Here is a 21,034-nt window from a genome sequence, read left to right on the forward strand (position 1 = left end):
AGATGGGATTTGTGACAAAAATATATTTTTTTAGTATTTGAGACTCAAAAGGTTTTGTAAACTGAAAAATGAGCAGTTGCATTTTTTACAGTGTGCACATACGTGTCATTTATATGCACATGCCACATGTTTTGATATTTTGTATTGTGATTGAAGTTTTATAACATAGTTTTATACCATATATGTGAAATGCTCCTTCAGTTCAAGTCATAAGTTGTTTATTAAGAAAACAGTTATGTGAATGTTTCGCTGTTCTTTTATACTTTCATCGCATTCAAATTGTCAATTTTATTGTGAAATTCCAAAAATAGATGTTGTTTTGACCATCTTTAATGTTGCATGACAGATTGCTGTATTATTGCTTTACTATTAGTTAGCACACAAAAATTATGGAATTTCAGAGGGTATGTTGAAATACAGTATAACTTAAAAATGTGTAATCTCATGTAATCGCTAACTGTGAGAAGACCAAAATAACAGTTTGACATTTTTTAATTTTTGATTTTTAAGGTCTCTGTCATCTAAATTTCTGAGACTATAGAACTTTATTTTATGCACCTCTATTCTTTATGTAACATGTCATGATGTGAAAGGTTCACTGACAGCTCAAGCAGGTGGTCTTACCTCCTCTCTGTGTGAGGTTATATGGACACAATCTTTCCTTGCCACTTACATACACTTGCATACACACTCATGCTCAGTGGTGAGTGATAAATGTGTGGCCGTCTGTGTGTTAGATGGTATTCAGCAGGGGGTAGGAATCCCATCTTGCCTCTTGCTCTCTGAGTGAAGTGGGCATATATTCCAGTAGCCAAATACACTGCTCAGATTCACTCATGCAACCCGTCAGACACACACACATACACAAAATTCAGCTATTGTATTTTTTCTAGCTGATTCCAATGATTTATGGGAGTACATGTTCTTGATATTGTGAACCCATTTACTAATGATGATTCAGCTTTTTCGAGTCGGCCTGTTATTACTGACCCTTAGAACAGAGCGAAAAGATGTTTTGGTGAGTTAAGAGTGTACTCTATGTGTGTGTGCACATGTGGATGCATTTCACTGGGGTTCAAAGAAACAACAGCACAGCTCAAAGTCTGGTTTATAGGGACAGTTCACTCAGAAATCTATTACTTATGTCGTTTCAATCCTGAATAAGCTGAAACACATATGATTTACTGTTACGCTGAGTTTGTCATGTTTGAAGCTTGAAAGCATCATTTCCCATTTGTTATAATTGCATGAAAAAGAGGAGCATGAACATTCATCAAAAATTCTCCAGTTGTGTATCATGGGAAGAAAGTCATGAGTTTGACAGAATGACTGACGTAACATCTTTTGTCAACCACCATCGATTTGTCACACATTGTTATGTGTTAGATTCAGTCTTTTAAAACATCTAAATCCAACTTATAAATAGCTATGCCCTTAAAAATGATTATGAGATGCTTCAAAGTCATTTTCACCCCTTCCCCACAGTGCAGTTGATGATGCTGAAAAGAGCGTATTCACAACAGTTTGTCATGCATTCATGGGCTTTCACAGGCTCTATGCAATGTTTCACAACATCATAAATGTAGAGTGTAATGTCTCTTACTAATAGCAAAGCACCTACCACTCAGTGAACTTTTATGAAAGATACATGAGACATTTTAGATTCCTAGTATCGCTTCTCTCACTCTTACTTTAAACTGAACAAATAGCCTCAGAATAATGGTTTTTGTATAGACATCATACATCTCACCTCTTCTCTCTTATTTTCCATGAAGGAGACTAGCTTAAATTCAAAATTTAGTTTTATCAATAGTTCAGTTTTTTACCTATAAACCCTTTTCCCTCTCCAAAGTGTGGGAGAGCTTGACCGAGCTCAGTGCGTTCTGAACTGAGAATAGTTACTCATTTTGACATGTACGTCCTTGAACAGGACAGCTACAGATACACAAACACTTATGAGCTTGCATCATTTATTGAATTAATTATTCCTTTTCATATTTGAGCTTTTTGGGATTGGTTGTAAAGCATTTTGTTTCGAAATAGGTGAACAGATAAAAGCAGACAGATATAGCATCAGGGTTGCAGTGGTTATATGGCATTTCATGATTAATCAAACCATGAGCATTTTGATTTCGACAGCTGAAGACGGATGAGTCTATGAACGTCCCTGTAGGAAAGAAAATCACAGATGAGATATGTCCCTCATACAGTAATGATTTGGATCAAAATTTTTAGACTTCCTCTTTAGAAAAAGATTATATTAATCTAGAGTTTCAGAAGAGATGTCAACAAAGTCTCTCTCTGTGCTCAATTTTGCCAAGATAAAGCAAGAAATCAATGTTTTTTTTTGTTTGTTTTTTTTTTATGGTGCAACTTAATGTAGTCAGATGGTATATATTTTTGAATAAAGCTAGTTACCACATGTTTTATAGCTCTATACTCTTACTATTTGTAAAAGTGATTGGATTTGTGTATTTTTATCTAAGGAATTTTAGGACAAATGTGGGACAAAACTGAGACCTATACAAGAAACAACAGCGAGAACTCCAATAAGTCTCCTGAGATAACAAAGAGCAACTTCTGAGCAATCAATTTTATCCTCTGGGTCACCCTGTGGCACACAAAATATCCTTGAAGGAGAGCCATATGAGTTTGAGAATATTACTCTTCTACTTCTTCTACTTACTTTAGCATCACATTATCATGTGTCAGTTAGCAAAAATCAGTGACATCCTTGTGACTGACATTGTATCATTCTACAACATAGAAAATGCTCTATAACCAGCTATCATTCAACCAGGAAAAAGAATGCAGGCAAATCCGGATGTCTGTATAAAGGGATTTGTGGCCAATAGACTCAGCAGCAAGCTTTGGAAAAGGCTTAGTGTGTCTACTGTGATCAAAAAGAGATTCGACATGAATAAGAAAAAGGGATAAACGATTTTATGACTCCTATATGGTTGTCTTGGGTGTAGCAGATGACTTGATATTAAATGTGTAGGTAAGAGTGTGAGCTGTTCATGATATTATTAGTTATCAGCACAACTTCAATATTTCTCTGTGGGTAGTAGATAAAACCCAACTGTCCTCATTCGACAGTGATTCTCACCGCTGACTGAGACTGAGTCTGAGTCTGATAAAAGACTGCAGATAATTATATCTTTTTCCCCTTTGACAGCAAATATCATGCAATTTAATGGAATAACATTTTAACTTTGTGATCGTACCGATCTAAACAATAGTCAGTGGTTGAAACGTGTGACCTTTTCCTGGGCTTTTCCTAGTTCTTCATCATGTGAGTGTCTGGAGCGCATGAATGCCGAGCGTCTGCCCAGCATGCTCCCATTTTCTAAAGCCTCTGTATCCAGCCAAGCTGGTATGGAGCAACATTTCACGCTGTTTTACATTTCCCTGGTAAATGCCAGGTTTAGCTGGCCCACCTGGCACCACAGGAAATACCAAATTGGGGATGGGGAGAGGATGCAAAAGAGAAATTATTTTACATACGAGCAGTCGCCCTCCCTCCATCTCTCTTTCTTCTATTATTCTCAGTCTTCTCATCCTCAGACAGTTAAAGCTGACTACTGTACCTAATCATATCTGTGAAAAACACGTCTCATAACCTTCAACAATCACTTGCTTCTCTTCACTTAACTAATGAAGGCCTTTGAGATTTTGTGTTTGATTAAAAATGAAAAACTAAATTAATTGTATAATGGATTTCTTGTACTCGTGGGAGAATATTTGAGCTAAATGTAATTGCTTTGAAAAAGCTTCCTTTGATTTATTATATCAAGAGTTCCATAACTCTTTTGCAATTGATGTACAGTCATTCCATCATTATTATTAAAAAAAATCTTTTTTTTTTTGATAATGACTGGTTGATAGGGCATTATCTATCCTGTTTTCGGCTACCATAATATATACACCAGTCATGTCGACAGTCACTGAATCATTATTTCAATCATTCTTTTTTTTTTTTTTTGTTTCATTCATCAAACTGAATCATTCACTCAACTGATTCGATCAAAAACACATATTCATACAAGAATGAAACATTTCTTTCTGAGTGAATTACTGACTCCGTCAGTCCGTCCGATTACGTCATAAACATTCATTCAAGAACAAAACATCTTAATGTGTAAGTCATTGAATCATTCATGAAACCTATTTGTTCAAAACACAGATTAATCAGAGTCAATTAATTGTGCATTCATTGGCTTAGTTTGGACCTATCTAAACTGACAGAAAAAAATAAATAAAATCAGATGAAGTAAACGGAAATATATTTCTAAATTGTAAGTTACCTAATTTCTTTGAATTATGAAAAAGCAATGTCATACTCCCAATTGCTCTGTTGGTCTGGATATCAGCAAGGCTATCAGTATTCAAAACAACAACTTTCTACCTCGCAGCTCTCTAAATTGCTTAATGAATTTTCAGAAACTGAGTTACATTTAAGTGAAAACCATGTTTACATCTGTTAATGGCCAGTTCTTGTGCCATATGTGTGTGTATTTGGGCCATGTTTGTGTGATAGGAGATGATAAAAATCAGTGAGTGGCAGGTGGATGAGCAGACAGGGAAATTGATGAGCTCTTTTACTGATGCCCTGCGGCTGTAGATCTAACAGCTGGAGCAACGGCCTACAAACAAAGAAGTCTTATCTACCATAAACCCCTCTCCTTCTCCTTCTCCTTCTTTTATCCGTCTTCTGCCATCTTCTTTTCCCTTACTTATTCCCACATCCCTGCCTTTTCCATCTCTTTTCATTTAATATACCACATCCACGGTAACCTTTACGGATGGAAATGAATTTGCTATCTTCCGTCCTTTCTAAAATTTGTAGGTATGACTCTATCGTGCTCCTGTGATGTGCCGCCCAGTCCCGCATAGTGTTTTGCTGTCGTCTCCCTGGTGTCCCCTGGCCTGTAGATGACCACATCACCCTGTGACATGCTCATAAATTATTGGGAGCACCTGCAGCTGCAGGCGTTGTGAATGAAGAAGCTCTTGCCGTCTCTCTCTGGGGAGCTCCATTATGCTTCCTCTACAAACACATGCAGTTGTTTGTGAGATAGGGCTCTAGTTAAAGAATATTCCAGATTCAATACAACAGTATTTGTGGATTGATGTAAAAGAAGAAGAGGAAGAATTTCAACTTTTTTTAAAATCTGGGTTACAGTGAGGCACTTATAATAGAAGTGAGGAGGGGCCAAGTTTTGGAGGATTTAAAAGCAGGACTATGAAGATTATATTTTAATAAAATAACTTTTAAAATAATATTTTTTATATTAAAATTATATCTGAGCTGTATAACTGTTGAAACTATAATTTTACAGTCTTGTTTTAGAGTGTATCAATGTCATGGCAACAAAGTTGTAAAATCGTATATAGAACTTTACACAGAAAAAGTTTTTTTCTTACACTAAAAACACACACACAGATACTCAGATTTATGGGGGGGGTTTAAGAAAAGGAGGGATGTGTGGAAATTAATTTTTGGGGTAATTAACAGTGCCACAAATGCTATTGATTGAGTTTAACTTGTACTCAACCCACATGGTTATGTTTTGAGTGTTTAATGCAGACATGTTCACTTGTGTGGAATTTTAATCTTCCTTCTTGCTCTCAAAATAAAATTGCTCTTGATTTCCCCAGAAAATTGGAGTTTACAGTGGCTAACCATGTGACAAACTGCTTATGGAATAAGTCCGAAATTACTCATCGCTAGTTTTTTATTAAATAAGAATGTTTTATTGGAAAAAAAGACTACATGTGAGTGCATGGAGCATATGAATATATTTTTCCGGTGTTTGAGGTCATTTGGTTTGTGGTGGCTCCGTCTGTTGTATCCGAAGCAGTTTCTTGTGGTCGGTATCGATCTGTATTGACCTGGTCCTTGTGGTTGCAGCTGTTGGCTAATTTAGCCCGCTGCTTCTTCCGTTGACATTTACATCGGCCTGTCTCCTCCTTATCGAGTGGAGTCATAAAGTAGGTCTTCAAATGGCCTTCATTTCTATGAAATAAATCACCCCTTGGCCCAGGCACTTTATAAAACAGGTACCAGAGCACACAATGAACCACTGTAGTCAGAGAGAGAGAGAGAAGGTTCATTCGAGAAGATCTCTGCTGTGCTTCGCAATCAAATGAAATGACCTCAGGTGATGGTTATGAAATATCATATGAGAATGAGAAAGATGAGAATAGAGATGCAATTTAACACTCCATCACTTGGTATAAAATGATTTTTTCCTTCATGACTTCAGTAAATAGTCAAACTGTATTTCAGTTCATCTGTCAGCTCGCTTTGATTTACTGCTTTAGACTGTGTTCTTATGTCTCTAGTGCTCTGTAGAGACTGAAAAATTGGAAGATGCAGAGGAAATGGCGGTTTAAGGGTGTTACTTTAGCTTAGAATAACCCATCCTCCTGAAACAAACAAAAATATTACTACTAGACCAATGATTCATAAAGGACAGATCGCCCAGAAGTGAAAATTCTGTCATTTTTTACTCACCCTCATCTCATTCAAAATCTCTTTGACTTTCTTTCTTCTTACTCCTTTCTTTGTCCAAAACAACACTGGACCACACTGACTTTCATTGTATAGACAAAACAGTTAAAACATGTTTCAGAACATACATACAGGTTTGAGTTAGATTAACTATCCTATTAATAGTGAGCTGCTGCTTCATGTATCTATCCTCTGTCCAACAAAGTCACAGGGACTGACAGTGGCAGATGTTGGAAGCAGTCAGATTTGATGTACCTGTAATAAGTTATCAAATTAAATGTCACAATTTCATATGCACTTGAGCGCTTGAATTGGTCCCTCAAGTAACTGTGTAAAACTCAATGTTCTATTGAAAATATAATTTTAATTAAATGATTGGATCATTTTTGTGGCTCTTTTTGTAATTTGTAACTGTATTACTACTCTAGGTACTAATATTGTACCTTTTAGGGGTAGATAAGGTACAGAGTTTAAGGGTACTGTCCCAAACTGTTGTACTCCTAAAGGTACTTGTTTCAATTTGATTTGATTTGATACTTATTTAAGAGAACAGATATCCTGATCAATACATCACATTTATTTATTCTTGTTTTTAATATTAAACGATTTTTTATTTCATTTAATAAGAATTTCAGCATAATCTAATTAATATTCATGAGCTTTTACCTTTTTGTCATGTCAAAACCAGCATGTGTGGGAAGCACCAATTTTTAAAACAACATGATGGCCTCTTTCTTTCTTCTCCCTGTACTCTGTGACCCTCTCCACAAAGATGACTCTGGCACGCTGTGAAATCCATCAGTAAAATCAGCTTGTCTTCACTACCACACCTCCCTAGAGTGTTTTGAATTATGGAGTCCCTGGGAATACAGGAATATTGATTGAGACAATGGGTATTTGACTCCTCCTGGTTGCTCATGTCCCGTTTTTAACTCTATTTAAAGTCTTAAGTGCATGTAGTCTGCAGACATTAATTATGACCTGTAAAGGAAGTGAAACCGGATGCGATCAGGATATTGAGCATGTGCACAAATCAAGACTGACATCTGTTCATGAGGCTTTTACTGAATTTTAAAGTTGTTTCTTTTGTCTCCATATCTCTTTTAGGGCCGTGGGGTAGGTGCATGGGCAGCGAGTGTGGTCCGGGAGGAAGTCAAAGCAGAGCAGTATGGTGTGCCCATTCCGAGGGCTGGACCACGTTACACACCAACTGCCAGCAGTCGGAGCGACCCAGCAACCAACAGAGCTGCTTCCGGGTGTGCGATTGGCACAAAGAGCTGTACGACTGGCAGCTAGGGGCCTGGAACCAGTGCGTGCCGGTGTCTATGCGCAGTGCAGGTGTGCCAAGGCCAGCGGTGTGCACTCGGGGCGAAGAGGGCATTCAGACGCGGGAAGTGGGCTGCGTGCACAAATCGGATGGCGTTCCCGCAGAAGATACCATCTGCGAGTACTTTGAGCCCAAGCCACGGTTAGAGCAGGCTTGCCTTATCCCGTGCCCACGCGACTGCGTGGTGTCCGAATTCTCCCCATGGACGTCCTGCTCTAAGAGTTGTGGGATGGGCCTGCAGAACCGCTTGCGATGGGTTCTAGCCCCGCCCCTTTTTGGCGGTTCGGCTTGCCCCAACCTCACAGAGTTCCACACCTGCCAGCCGGGCCCCTGCGAGGGTGAGGAAAGCCTGCACAGCCTGAGGGTGGGACCTTGGGGCCCCTGCATGGCTTCACCTATACGACAGACCCGAGAAGCCAGAGAGCCCAAACCTGAACGGAAAGCAAAGCGAGATCGGCAGGCCAGACAGGAACGCCAGGGCAAGCGTCGCAAGAACAAAGAGAAAAAAGAGGTGAAGGAAAACAAAGGAGAACGTGTGAAGGACAGGGTCAGGGTGAAGGGAAGGATGAGGGACCCTGAGACCCAAGAGCTCATCAAAAAGAAAAGGACGAGGAATCGTCAGAACCGCCAGGGGTTGAAGTTCTGGGACCTGCAGGTGGGCTACCAGACCCGGGAGGTGACATGTGTTCACCGGAGCGGAAGCACAGCGGCGCTCAGGTCAGCCTCTTCTTCTTTACCTTGTGTTCATGCATGATTTGGTTATGAAATTGTTATTCTTTCAGAGGCATCTTTCTATGTGGAAAACAGTGATTTGCTTTAGTTAGTTAACATATTGTTTGAATGTATTAGAAGCTATAGCAATCAACAGTTTATGTAGAGTATTTTTCTTCTATCAATGCCAGTTAGATATTTAGATCTAAGGCTTGGTAATAATACAGCTTTTCCAATTCGATTCCAATTCAACAGGCTCTGAAAACGTTTACATTTTATTCAATTCTGATTCAGTAGTCAGCTAATGTTGTAAGATATGCAAGGACGTTTATTTAATAAATTACAAAAATCTTCATTAAAAAAAAAAAATTTCTTGTATATACTACCATTTGGAAGTTTGAGGTTATTAAGATTTGTTTTTAAATAAGTCTCTTTTTCACACAGGCTGCATTTATTTGATTAAAAAAATACAGTAAAAACTGTAATATTGTGAAATAATAAAACTAATTTAAAACAGTTCTATTTTAATATAGAATTCATTCCTGTGATGGCTAAGCTGAAATTTCAGCAGCCATTATGCCAGTCTTCAGTGTCACATGATCCTTCAGAAATCATTCTAATATGCTGATTTGGTGCTCAAGAATTTTATTATTATTATTATTAATGTTTGAAACAGGATTCTTAGAAGTGTTTTAAAAAACAGCATTTATTTGAAGAAGAAATTATAATTTACATTATAAATTAATGGTAGAATTTAATGTGTTTTTTGCTTAATAAAATTATTAATTTCTCTCCAAAATAAAAATAAAAATCTTACTGACCCCAAACTTTTGAACAGTTGTGTATATCTATTAAAAATAAGTCAATCAACAGAGCTGTCCACACTACTGCGAGATTGTTTAAATGAAGGTGGTAATTAATCACAAAATCAATATTTGTACCAAACCCTAACAGAAAGATGTCAACACAGGAAAGAGAACTGAGATCATTGAGCCATTCCATGGGGCTTTAAGGGACAACATAAATACAGACTTACTGACCTTATCAACTTAGTCATCATATGTCATATATCCTTCCCACCTCCAGTGTTTCTGCTCTTCTCTCCTTGCAGTGTGAAAGCTGGTCAGTCTTCTGTTCCTGTGTGTGAGAGAAAAAGTATAAGAGTGCAGAGAGGCAACAATAATGTCTGTTTTAGACCACAGGGATATGACAAGTCTGCTTTTACCAGCGCATAAGCTGTCCTTCAGTGCAATATGCTCTTTCTCTCTCTCTCTCACACACACACACAAGACAAAACACAGACTTCATTCAAAGCACAAGACGCCACCGCACATGTATACTTAATGTCTAACTCATGTTTTCAAGTTGTTTGTTGATATTTTATTCTCCCCCCGTTACAACTTTAGTAAAGTTAACAAGGTGCTTCACATAAATACATGTAGTAGCTTATAGATCCTGAGGGCTATTAATATTAACTTGAGGCATGTTTTCAAATGTATTCTTAATTTTTATCTATTTATGCTTTGCTCATAGACTGCACTGCCTGTTAACAATCTGAACTGCAATGCTCATTTAATCTGGTCCCTATGTTATAATTTCCCTCTCTTTTGGGGATTGTGGAGTATGATAACTGATATTTTAAATAGTTCTTGCAGTGGAGTTTCCCTCAAGGAAGTTTCTGAGAGTCTGTCAGTAATAGACTTGACTTGAGAGAGAAATCTCATTCATGGAGCCATGCTCTCATATCAATATTATGACCCAAGCCCATTGCCTTCCCATCATTCCATCATCTATTAGTAACTGCCTGCCCAGAATGTAATTGCGTCATTCTAACCCAAAGATTTAATGGTCATCTTGCTTCCAAAATGTCTCTCATCATTTTCCTATCAATTTTCAGCTATACCAGTAAGTAGGTTTATGCAACTGATAATATGGACTTTTTATGCCAAGTGGTTTTCCATTACATGTTTGCCCAGCCTGTCATTAAGAGTGTCTTTTATTGAAGTTTCATTAACGCATTTGATTAGAAAAGCATGTTATGCTTGCATATCTCCAATGCATGTCCTCATTCTGTCTCAGATGGTGAACTTTTAATCTGCTTTAGTTGAAGAGGTATTGTCAAGTGAAATGGGAATATCACTACGAGCAGACTTTCAGAGTGAATTTCAGCAAAGCAACAGACCCGTCAACACCCACTTTGATTGTGTTTTTGTGAAGAGGTTTTCAGAAGCAAAAAATATCTGTCATGTTCACCGTAGGTTCCCCTTCTAGAGTCAGAATGGGGACATGTCATATCTGCCTGTATTTGTTGTTATATGGGATTAGTACAGGAAGATGGAGAGAGATGTGCACTGTCCCAGGCAGATCAGTACATTAGAGCTACTCATTGACTTCACAGATGGCTGAAATCCCTAAAGAGGCTTAGCTGATTCTGATGACCGTGTTAATGCAGCACCCTGGCCTGGATCAAATGTATGGAATGGCAAGGTCAGAAACAAGAAAGCATCAAAATCAGACCTCGCAGTGCAGTAAATGCCAGTCAAACCAAATTAATAGTTGCTTGATTATACTTATACTAGATAATTTTGCTCTGGAAAAAAAAAATGTTTCTTTATGGGCTCATTATCATTTCCAAACATCTCAAATTATGTATGATTTACTCATCCCGAAGCCATCCTAGGTTTATGACTTTCAAACGAATACAATTGGAGTTATACAAAAAAAATATCCTGGCTCTTCCAAGCTTTATAATGGCAGTGAATGGTGGTCGAGATTTTGAAGCCCAAAAAGTGCGTTCATCCATCATAAAATACTCCACATGGCGAATGCAGATGTGCAGAGGAGAGAGCAAAACAAAACAGCAGTCACAAATTAGAAGTACAAAACGAGGATTTATAAAAGGAAAATGTCACAAGATTTCCATATAAGCCAAGAGGAGACTGGCTTTCTTTAGCTGTAAACAAAGCTTGGTTATCGCGAGACTAGCATATTCTCAATTTATGAATCCTAAATACACAATTAAATAAAATTGTGCACTTTTTGGAGAAATTGAAAGCAAACTTGATTGGAAATGACTAAATGCAACTTTGGATTAAAAACATATTAATTGTTCTTGATTGGAAATGGAAATTACACCACAATTGAGGGACAGTCATAATACAGTATGTGTAAAATGTGTAATGTGTAAAGAAAATACATATATGTTTATTTACATTTTTAATATTTAAATTAGAATTTTCATATTATGTTCAAAGTCACGTCGAAGACAATGTTTAAAAAGTAGGACAAATTTGAATGTGGCACAAAATTGCCCTACGTTGAATAGAGACGGTGCAGTGGCACTTAAATAAATATAAACCTTGTAAAAGATTCTTAAACATGTAGTTAAGTCACACACAGATATATGAACTGGAATGGCCTGTGTCTGGATTTAATTCAACAGCCTTTGACACCAACGACGTGATCTGTGAACCAACCAAGCCTCTAATTTCTTCATCTGACTGATTAAGACAAATGAGATCTTGCTTACATATCGTGTAGGAGCTCTAGTGAGGACCACAGTCTCAATCAAAACAACCCCCAAAGCCAGGCCGTCGTTTGATGCCTCTTAATTAAAATTCATGGAAGTCATAGTTTGATACATATCTAAATTGAATCGCAATCTATAGTGACTGCAGTGAGATAGAAATTAAAGAACATTGGTGAGGAAAACTGGTGAGATACAAGGTCAGCATGTAAGCAGTATTAAGATGATTATCTTTATTATTGCATACAAGTATATACAAAATGATATACAGTAATTGGATTGGATCGGTTGAAACAGCTTGGTCAGGCTTGAGATGATAATTTCTCTTTCTTTTCTAGCATGACTATTACTTAATATAATTTATAAGTAATAGCATCCCTTTCTTGTGGTGTTTAGAAATAGCAATGTTGATGTTCATTCAGATGTCACAAAAGTGCAGACTTCAGAACAAGATGTTTCTGCAGTTTAGTTATAATAAATGTTGGATTAATTGATCAATAACAGACTTTATTGTGTGTCCCTACAGCCAGTGTAACCAGCAGACTCTTCCTGTGACATATCAAGCCTGTGTCATCCCAAAGGACTGTGAAGTGGCCGAGTGGTCAGACTGGTCTGCCTGCTCAAAGGAGTGCTATGATCTGAATGGGCGTAAGGGACAGCGGACACGCACACGTCAGGTGAAGCAGTTCCCCGTGGGTGGAGGAGCTGAGTGTCCTGAGCTGGAGGAGAGTGAACCGTGTTCTCCTCAAGGAGAAGGAATCCCGCCGTGTATAGTGTAAGTGCAGCATCCATTCTGCTTTGGTGCTTGGATCATGACATTTATATTATATCTAATATTAAGCATTTACTGTAAGTGAACTCCATACCTGATGCATCTAAAGATGCAGTTTGTTAACTGAGTGACTAAAAAGATTATCAGTTAATATCCACATTTTCGGGGTGATATTCAATATTATATTCAAATTTTGTACTGTCAAACAATTAATCGTGGTTTACATAATATATATGTGTATACTGTGTATATTTATTATGTATATATAAATACACACAGATGCATGTATATATTTAAGAAAAATATGTTGTTTATATATTAAATATAATGTAAATTATATGAATATAAATATATACATGTAAATGCATTTAAATATTTTCAAAATATATACTGTATGTGTGTACTGTATTTATATATACATAATAAATATACACAGTACACATATATTATGTAAACAAAATCTTTATTTTGGATGCGATTAATCGTTTGACAGCACTATATTCAATACAATTAGCTTTTGAATTGTTCAAGACATTTTTTAAGATGGCATTGCTTTTATTCAGCAAGAATACATTGAATTCATCAAAAGTGACAGTTAAGTAATTTATGATTTTTATTTCAAATACATCTTTTTTATTTTGAACTTTCTGTTAATCAAAGAATCAAAGGAAAAAATGAGTCACAGTTTCCTCAAAAATATTAAAATATTACATTTTGAAATATCAGAGCACAATATTAAAACAAATTAAAATAGAAAACTTTTTTTTTTTTTTTTTTTTACTTTAATGCAGCCCTGGTGAGTATATGAGACTTTAAACACATACACATAAACAAAGTAAGGTTTTTTTATTTATTTATTTTTTTTAAATAATAGGCCTGCAATTTTCCGTAATATCTCTCTCTGTATGCACGTCATCTGTTGACGGTTTTTGGATAGCATGAATGTGTTAAAACACAGATGGAGGAGTGAAGGGGGGAACGAGGGTGGGGGTGAAGGTCCTGCTGGGGAAGATGGAGAGATGGCAGCGGGTTGGTGGTTTGGCACAGCGCCACCCTGGAGGAGGTGAGCTGATGAATAGTGAACGTCTGAGAGGACAGGCCACACGCTGTCTAATCTGATCTCCCCCACAGATGGGCCCGTCCATACCCCATCACTCATCACCTCGCTACACTGGATCTCACCAGAGCGGAGCGTGTGCCCCTGTATTTGACGGAGGTGAATGGTGCTCCTGTAGTGCTGACCCAGTGTGTGCCGGGCCGCACTCTCTCACCAAACCCCACATGTGCTTTCACTGCTGTCACTGAGAATCCTTTACAGCAGGGGTTTATGACCAGACGTCCCCCAGAGTGAGATTCAGGTGGCCAAGAGTGGCTTGTAACCATTAAAATTTAATATTCACCTACTGTTAAGCATGTCGTAAATCTCTTAAAGGGATAGTTCATTCGGTATCGTTTACTCACTCTTATGTTGTTCCATATAATTCAGTGTTGGAGAAGTTTTTGTGAAACTGTAATGTATCTCCATTTAGATCAAGCTACTATTGAAACTGTATTTTGCTGCACTACAAACTAATAACAAAATGAAGCTAACTAATGTATATTGAAGCTGTGTAAATGCAAAACAGTGTTTTTTTTCATAATGAGAATGGCAGTAACATAACAGATACATTGACACTAAGTACAAAGTTAAAATGCAGCTTACATTATTTTAAATGAATGGCAGGATTTAAGAGCTCAAATGCAACACAGGGACTTTTTTATTTGAAACAAAAGTTTACAAAATTTTGAATCGTCATTCTCTTTAAATGTTTCTGATAGAGCACATTCACGTTAGCATACATTTGGGCTGTCAAAATGGCAGAAAAACTAAATTCAAATTTTGTACTTAAATATTATCAATATTCAAATTATATTCAAATTTAAAAGGCTTAATTTCAGTTGGGGAGCTTTTGGCTTCTGTCCTGAGGCCACAAGAGGCCACACTGAGCAAAATATTACTAATGCACGTTTCTTCAAAGCAATAAAATAACACGACTATCTTTGAAAAAAGTGCATAATGTTTAAATTAATGTTTATAAACCATATTTAATTAAGTTGCTTAGACAATTAGAAACAAAACAGCATTATGTATGGATTTATAGTTTAATACAAAGGACCGACAACCAATCACAAAGAGTACTTTTTCATTTAAAAACATGAGATGCAAAACATAAATACAAATATTGACAGCCCTAGCATACATACAATTATGGTGCATTAAAAAAACAACACATCTAGTTTAGAATATTGTGAATGTTTGTAAAAATCTGTTTATTTGAATCAATTTAATTTAATTCATTAATATTTAATATATACAGGTGCATGTCAATAAATTAGAATGTCGTGGAAAAGTTCATTTATTTCAGTAATTCAACTCAAATTGTGAAACTCGTGTATTAAATAAATTCAATGCACACAGACTGAAGTAATTTAAGTCTTTGGTTCTTTTAATTGTGATGATTTTGGCTCACATTTAACAAAAACCCACCAATTCACTATCTCAACAAATTAGAATACTTCATAAGACCAATAAAAATTTTTTTAGTGAATTGTTGGCCTTTTGGAAAGTATGTTCATTTACTGTATATGTACTCAATACTTGGTAGGGGCTTCTTTTGCTTTAATTACTGCCTCAATTCAGCGTGGCATGGAGGTGATCAGTTTGTGACACTGCTGAGGTGGTATGGAAGCCCATGTTTCTTTGACAGAAGCCTTCAGCTCATCTGCATTTTTTGGTCTCTTGTTTCTCATTTTCCTCTTGACAATACCCTATAGATTCTCTCTGGGGTTCAGGTCTGGTGAGTTTGCTGGCCAGTCAAGCACACCAACACCATGGTCATTTAACCAACTTTTAGTGCTTTTGGCAGTGTGGGCAGGTGCCAAATTCTGCTGGAAAATGAAATCAGCATCTTTAAAAAGCTGGTCAGCAGAAGGAAGCATGAAGTCCTCCAAACTTTCTTGGTAAACAGGTGCAGTGACTTTGGTTTTCAAAAAACACAATGGACCAACACCAGCAGATGACATTGCACCCCAAATCATCACAGACTGTGGAAACTTAACACTGGACTTCAAGCAACTTGGGCTATGAGCTTCTCCACCCTTCCTCCAGACTCTAGGACCTTGGTTTCCAAATGAAATACAAAACTTGCTCTCATCTGAAAAGAGGACTTTGGACCACTGGGCAACAGTCCAGTTCTTCTTCTCCTTAGCCCAGGTAAGACGCCTCTGACGGTGTCTGTGGTTCAGGAGTGGCTTAACAAGAGGAATACGACAACTGTAGCCAAATTCCTTGCCACGTCTGTGTGAGGTGGTTCTTGATGCATTGACCCCAGCCTCAGTCCATTCCTTTTGAAGTTCACCCAAATTCTTGAATCGATTTTGCTTGACAGTCCTCATAAGGCTGCGGTTCTCTCGGTTGGTTGTGCATCTTTTTCTTCCACACTTTTTTCTTCCACTCAACTTTCTGTTAACATGCTTGGATACAGCACTCTGTGAACAGCCAGCTTCTTTGGCAATGAATGTTTGTGGCTTACCCTCCTTGTGAAGGGTGTCAATGATTGTCTTCTGGACAACTGTCAGATCAGCAGTCTTCCCCATGATTGTGTAGCCTAGTGAACCAAACTGAGAGACCATTTTGAAGGCTCAGGAAACCTTTGCAGGTGTTTTGAGTTGATTAGCTGATTGGCATGTCACCTTATTCTAATTTGTTGAGATAGTGAATTGGTGGGTTTTTGTTAAATGTGAGCCAAAATCATCACAATTAAAAGAACCAAAGACTTAAACTACTTCAGTCTGTGTGCACTGAATTTATTTAATACACGAGTTTCACAATTTGAGTTGAATTACTGAATTATTGAGATGCACCTATATATGTATGTAATATATATGTAACTTATTAGGAAACTGCTTTGCTGGTGGTGCATTATGCTTAACTATTAACATTTTCTATGCAGTGCATTACTCAAGTATCCAAAAAAAGAAAGCTTTCTCGTTTCACACATTATGTGTAGCTCAAGTATAGTGCATAAATGGAAAGAGAGGCCCTCAGAACAAAATATTGAATGCAGTCTTGTCAGAAGCACACTCAAACACACACTGACTCACAGCTCATGAATATGGAGCTCTGCATTTGTGAGGTCAAATGGACTTCATTTTGAATCTGTGAAAAAGGTTGAGAGCCATTACCATGGAAAGTCAGCAGGAATTCTCTATGGGTTCTAAAATACAACCTGCTGTATTCAAAAACTGAAATAAATTTTTCATATTCTTTCATTTACACTACAGAAGCAAAGCAAGGGACCATTTCCCTCTTAGTTTAGATTGCATGCTCATGGTTAAATGTTTTCAAAAGATGCTCTCTTTTCTTTTTACTCTTATCTAAACTCTTTTAAAAGCTGGAAGCCAGATTTGTTATACTGAAGGTCACTGGACATTTGAACACACAGCACACAAATGCACACACACACACTACCAGCGCTTCCCCCTCGAGCATGCCCTCCAGCTTTTGATCAGGAAGACGCATGTGGAAAAGAAATGGTGATCAAAGACCAACGGTAAAGAGGAGCTGCTTTCCTTTTCAGCCAGCGCTCACACTGTTAACACTGAACCAGAAGGTTTTATTTATGTCTCATTTATGTGTATCATCATTTCATTAGTAAATGCTCTAAGACCTTTACTGAAACGACCATAAATTAACAGGTTATGGTTGTAACAATTCAGATTTTATAAAAAACAAAAAAAAACAACAACAACAATTACTGTCACGGTGCACACAGCAGGGAGGAACGAGGAGACGAGGATAACTTAAATAACAGTCTTTAATGAATCCAAACAAGGCAGGGCAAGACAAGGCAAGGTTGACACAGACAGGAACACCAGGGAATAACGAGTCTCCATGGACAAGACATGACTGGGATTAAAACTGCTCCTGTGGACACTACAAGACTTAAAAACCATGACTTCTGGGACATGGCACGGCACTCCTGGCCGTGATGTGTGGACCGGATCCACGGGAACTAGGAACGGCACTCCTGGCCGAGACTGGGGAACTGGATCCAGGGAACGGGGAACAGCACTCCTGGCCGTGACTGGGGAACTGGATCCATGGCACCCGGGAACGGCACCCCTGGCCGAAACTGGGGAACTGATCCACGGGAACGGCTCTCCTGGCTGAAACTCGGGAACTGGATCCATGGCACCGTGCTCAGCGGTGGCCAGCGGGCTTGAGTCAGCGGCGGCTGGCGGGCTTGCCACCTGCACTCCAGGCGGGCTAGGGTGAGCCGCGGATGGCGGCGTGGTGGAGGGGCTCGTGGCCAACGGACTTGTGGCACTCTCAACGATCCTGCCGAACTCCCACACCGACTTGCAGTGGGCTATGGCGGGATGACGAGCGGCAACTTCCTTGCTGCGGGACAGACAGACAAACAGGAACCAAAATAAAAGACTTTCAAAAACGAAAAACAAAACGAGGTGAAGGAGTGTCGCTTACGTTGTAGGTCTGGTCTTCTGTCACGGTGCACACAGCAGGGAGGAATGAGGAGATGAGGATAACTCAAATAACAGTCTTTAATGAATCCAAACAAGGCAGGGCAAGACAAGGCAATGTTGACACAGACAGGAACACCGGGGAATAACGAGTAGACCAGACAAAATCTAACTGAACAGGCAGGAACTTGTATACACAAGATAATTGCACACACACACACACCCACACACACCCACCTGAACAGAATAACAGACAATCACACTAAAAAAGGACAGGAAGCAAACCAAATAAGGAAACAAGAGGCGGGAACACATGACACACACGACAGAGGACTGACAATTACCCTCACACACCTGTAGGTAATTGATAGGTGCATAGGAAAACCAACAAAAAATAATAAATCCCGCACACTATCTGCCCTTGCAAATGTATGAATACGGTCCATGACCTTCATCAGGCATGTTGAATACATTTATGTTTTGATACATTTGCAAGGGCAGATAGCGTACAGGATTTGTTCTTTTTTGTATAAAAATAGTTTGTTTTAAAATCTAAAATATTTACATAACATAACACAAATATCCAAAATATGTTAACATATAACATAACATAACATAACATAACAAACATAACGAAACGAAACGAAACATAGCATAGCATAGCATAGCATAGCATAGCATAGCATAGCATAGCATAGCATAACATAACATAACATTGCACAGCATAGCATAGCATAACATAACAACATAAGTCAGACAAGACTTTGAAAGAAACTAGTAAAGTAAACTAATTTATTTGTAATATGTATGGCAAAAATGTGAACTAAATGAAAATTGTGAAATAAGTTCAGTTGAAGCACTAAAATTACTAACTGAAAATAAATAAAAGATGAAACTGTATACTATAACTAATTAACTGATTAAAACTAAATAGTAATATTTAAGAAAATGCACAAAGAATTACTAAAATAAAATGAAAACTGAAAATATAAAATGTATAGCTAATTCAAAATATTAATAAAAACTATAGTAGTATATAAATAATACTAATAAAATACTAATACTAAAATACTAATAAAATAAATAATAATAATAAAATAACACTGATATGTAATCAAAAATTACTTTTCCCCCATGTTTTATTTTTTATTTTTAATAGTTTTTGTTAATAATAACATTGGGTCCTGGCTAGTTTGGTGCTGGTCTAGCTAGTGGAAGTAGTATGGTTTTGCTACGCTAACCATAGTTTAACTGTGGTATTTGTAGTAAAACTGTGGTTTTACAAATGGTAATCAATGCACCAAAAAAAACATGGTTACTACACTTTTACTACAATTCATGGTTAATTTTCATAAGGGTGTCTCTGGACAGGAAAAAAATCTAATTTAAAAAAATGCATATGATAATAAGTATAGAGTGTGTCATTTTTGTTGCAACATTTCTATGCATAGCTCAGCTTTTGATGCTTTTTCCCTAGTGTTTTGCTAACATGATAAATCAAAAAACAGCAGCCCAGCCATCAAACTCAATGATGCTCAATAAAGCTATGACCTTAGAGCTCATCCTGACTGACGTGGCTTCTGATTAGTCTATTTAAAATCAACTGTATTTATAACTACAAAGGAACAAAGTAGATTATTTTTGTGTAATAAAAACAAATCTCTAGCCTTCAGAGGATAAATTAAGAGAACATTAAATACTCATCAGCACACGTCTGTTCACCAAATTTCCTTCCTTCCTCTGTCTCCGCAGGTATAATTGGCGAACCACAGAGTGGAGTGACTGCAGGGTGGATGTGCTCCTCAGCCAACAGGACCGTCGCCGGAGCAACCAGACAGGGCTCTGTGGAGGCGGGGTTCAAACCAGGGAGGTCTACTGCGTTCAAGCCCCCACTGAAACCTCATCTAACCTCAGCTCTCTCAAGAACAAAGACGGTAATACAACTATCAAATTCAGTATCTTAACCCTCTGCTTGTGGTTAATGCACTTGCTGGTTCAACAGTATGTCCCGAACCCATTCTGATCTCTCTCCCCAATCATTTCCTATCACATTCTCGCATTATTTGAGCTTGATGCAAGTCCCACACTCAGTGTATGCTTTCCGTTCAGTGAATAAAACTGAATCCAGATGATTTAATAGATGAACATTAGGATTTGGCAACCATTCTTTTACTAGTGAGAACGGGGGCTGCAACGAGCATCATCTTACATTTGTTGTGCATGTTTTTTTAGTTTGTTTTTTATGCTAGCGTTAACATTAAAACAAGTTCATCCATGTGCTCAACTCAAAACTTGCCAAGACCCATACTGTGAAGATGGCGCAGTCCCCTGAATTAGAGCCCAGCTTCCAAAAATGTTCCCAGTTGGTGCTGACATCAACAGTACAGCAGCATATGAGTATGGCATATGATGCCAGATTTAAGCATGTAAGTGAATTTGTGAGATACAATGATTATTATTCCTACATGAATTGACCTGAATAAATAGATTAATAAATAATGCAAACGAAGAGCAATTATATAAGTGTGATAAGTTGCTTAAATCAGTGATTTGTGTACTTTTAAGTTTTAAGAATGTAGTTGTTTAAACTTCAAATATACAGTTTGTTTATTATTTGAAAATTTGCTTTGACGTTTTCGGAGATGTGAGCTCCAGGCG

General features: G+C 37.6%; 1 protein-coding gene across 3 annotated transcripts in view; it reads left to right on the forward strand.

Moving 5' to 3' along the window:
• Positions 1–21,034, forward strand: part of thsd7aa (thrombospondin, type I, domain containing 7Aa) — a 124,356-nt gene that overhangs the window by 35,669 nt on the left and 67,653 nt on the right. For all 3 annotated transcript variants that reach the window (XR_009267418.1, XM_058754473.1, XM_058754474.1), the window contains exons 2-4: positions 7,625–8,561; positions 12,608–12,856; positions 20,129–20,310. Coding sequence is in view for 2 of the 3 variants with exons in the window: in XM_058754473.1 (XP_058610456.1) it covers positions 7,625–8,561; positions 12,608–12,856; positions 20,129–20,310 (1,368 nt within the window). In the remaining variant the exon portion in view is untranslated. The remainder of the gene's footprint in view (positions 1–7,624; positions 8,562–12,607; positions 12,857–20,128; positions 20,311–21,034) is intronic.

The sequence above is a fragment of the Onychostoma macrolepis genome, chromosome 19, assembly GCF_012432095.1.
Source record: "Onychostoma macrolepis isolate SWU-2019 chromosome 19, ASM1243209v1, whole genome shotgun sequence".
NCBI lineage: Eukaryota > Metazoa > Chordata > Actinopteri > Cypriniformes > Cyprinidae > Onychostoma > Onychostoma macrolepis.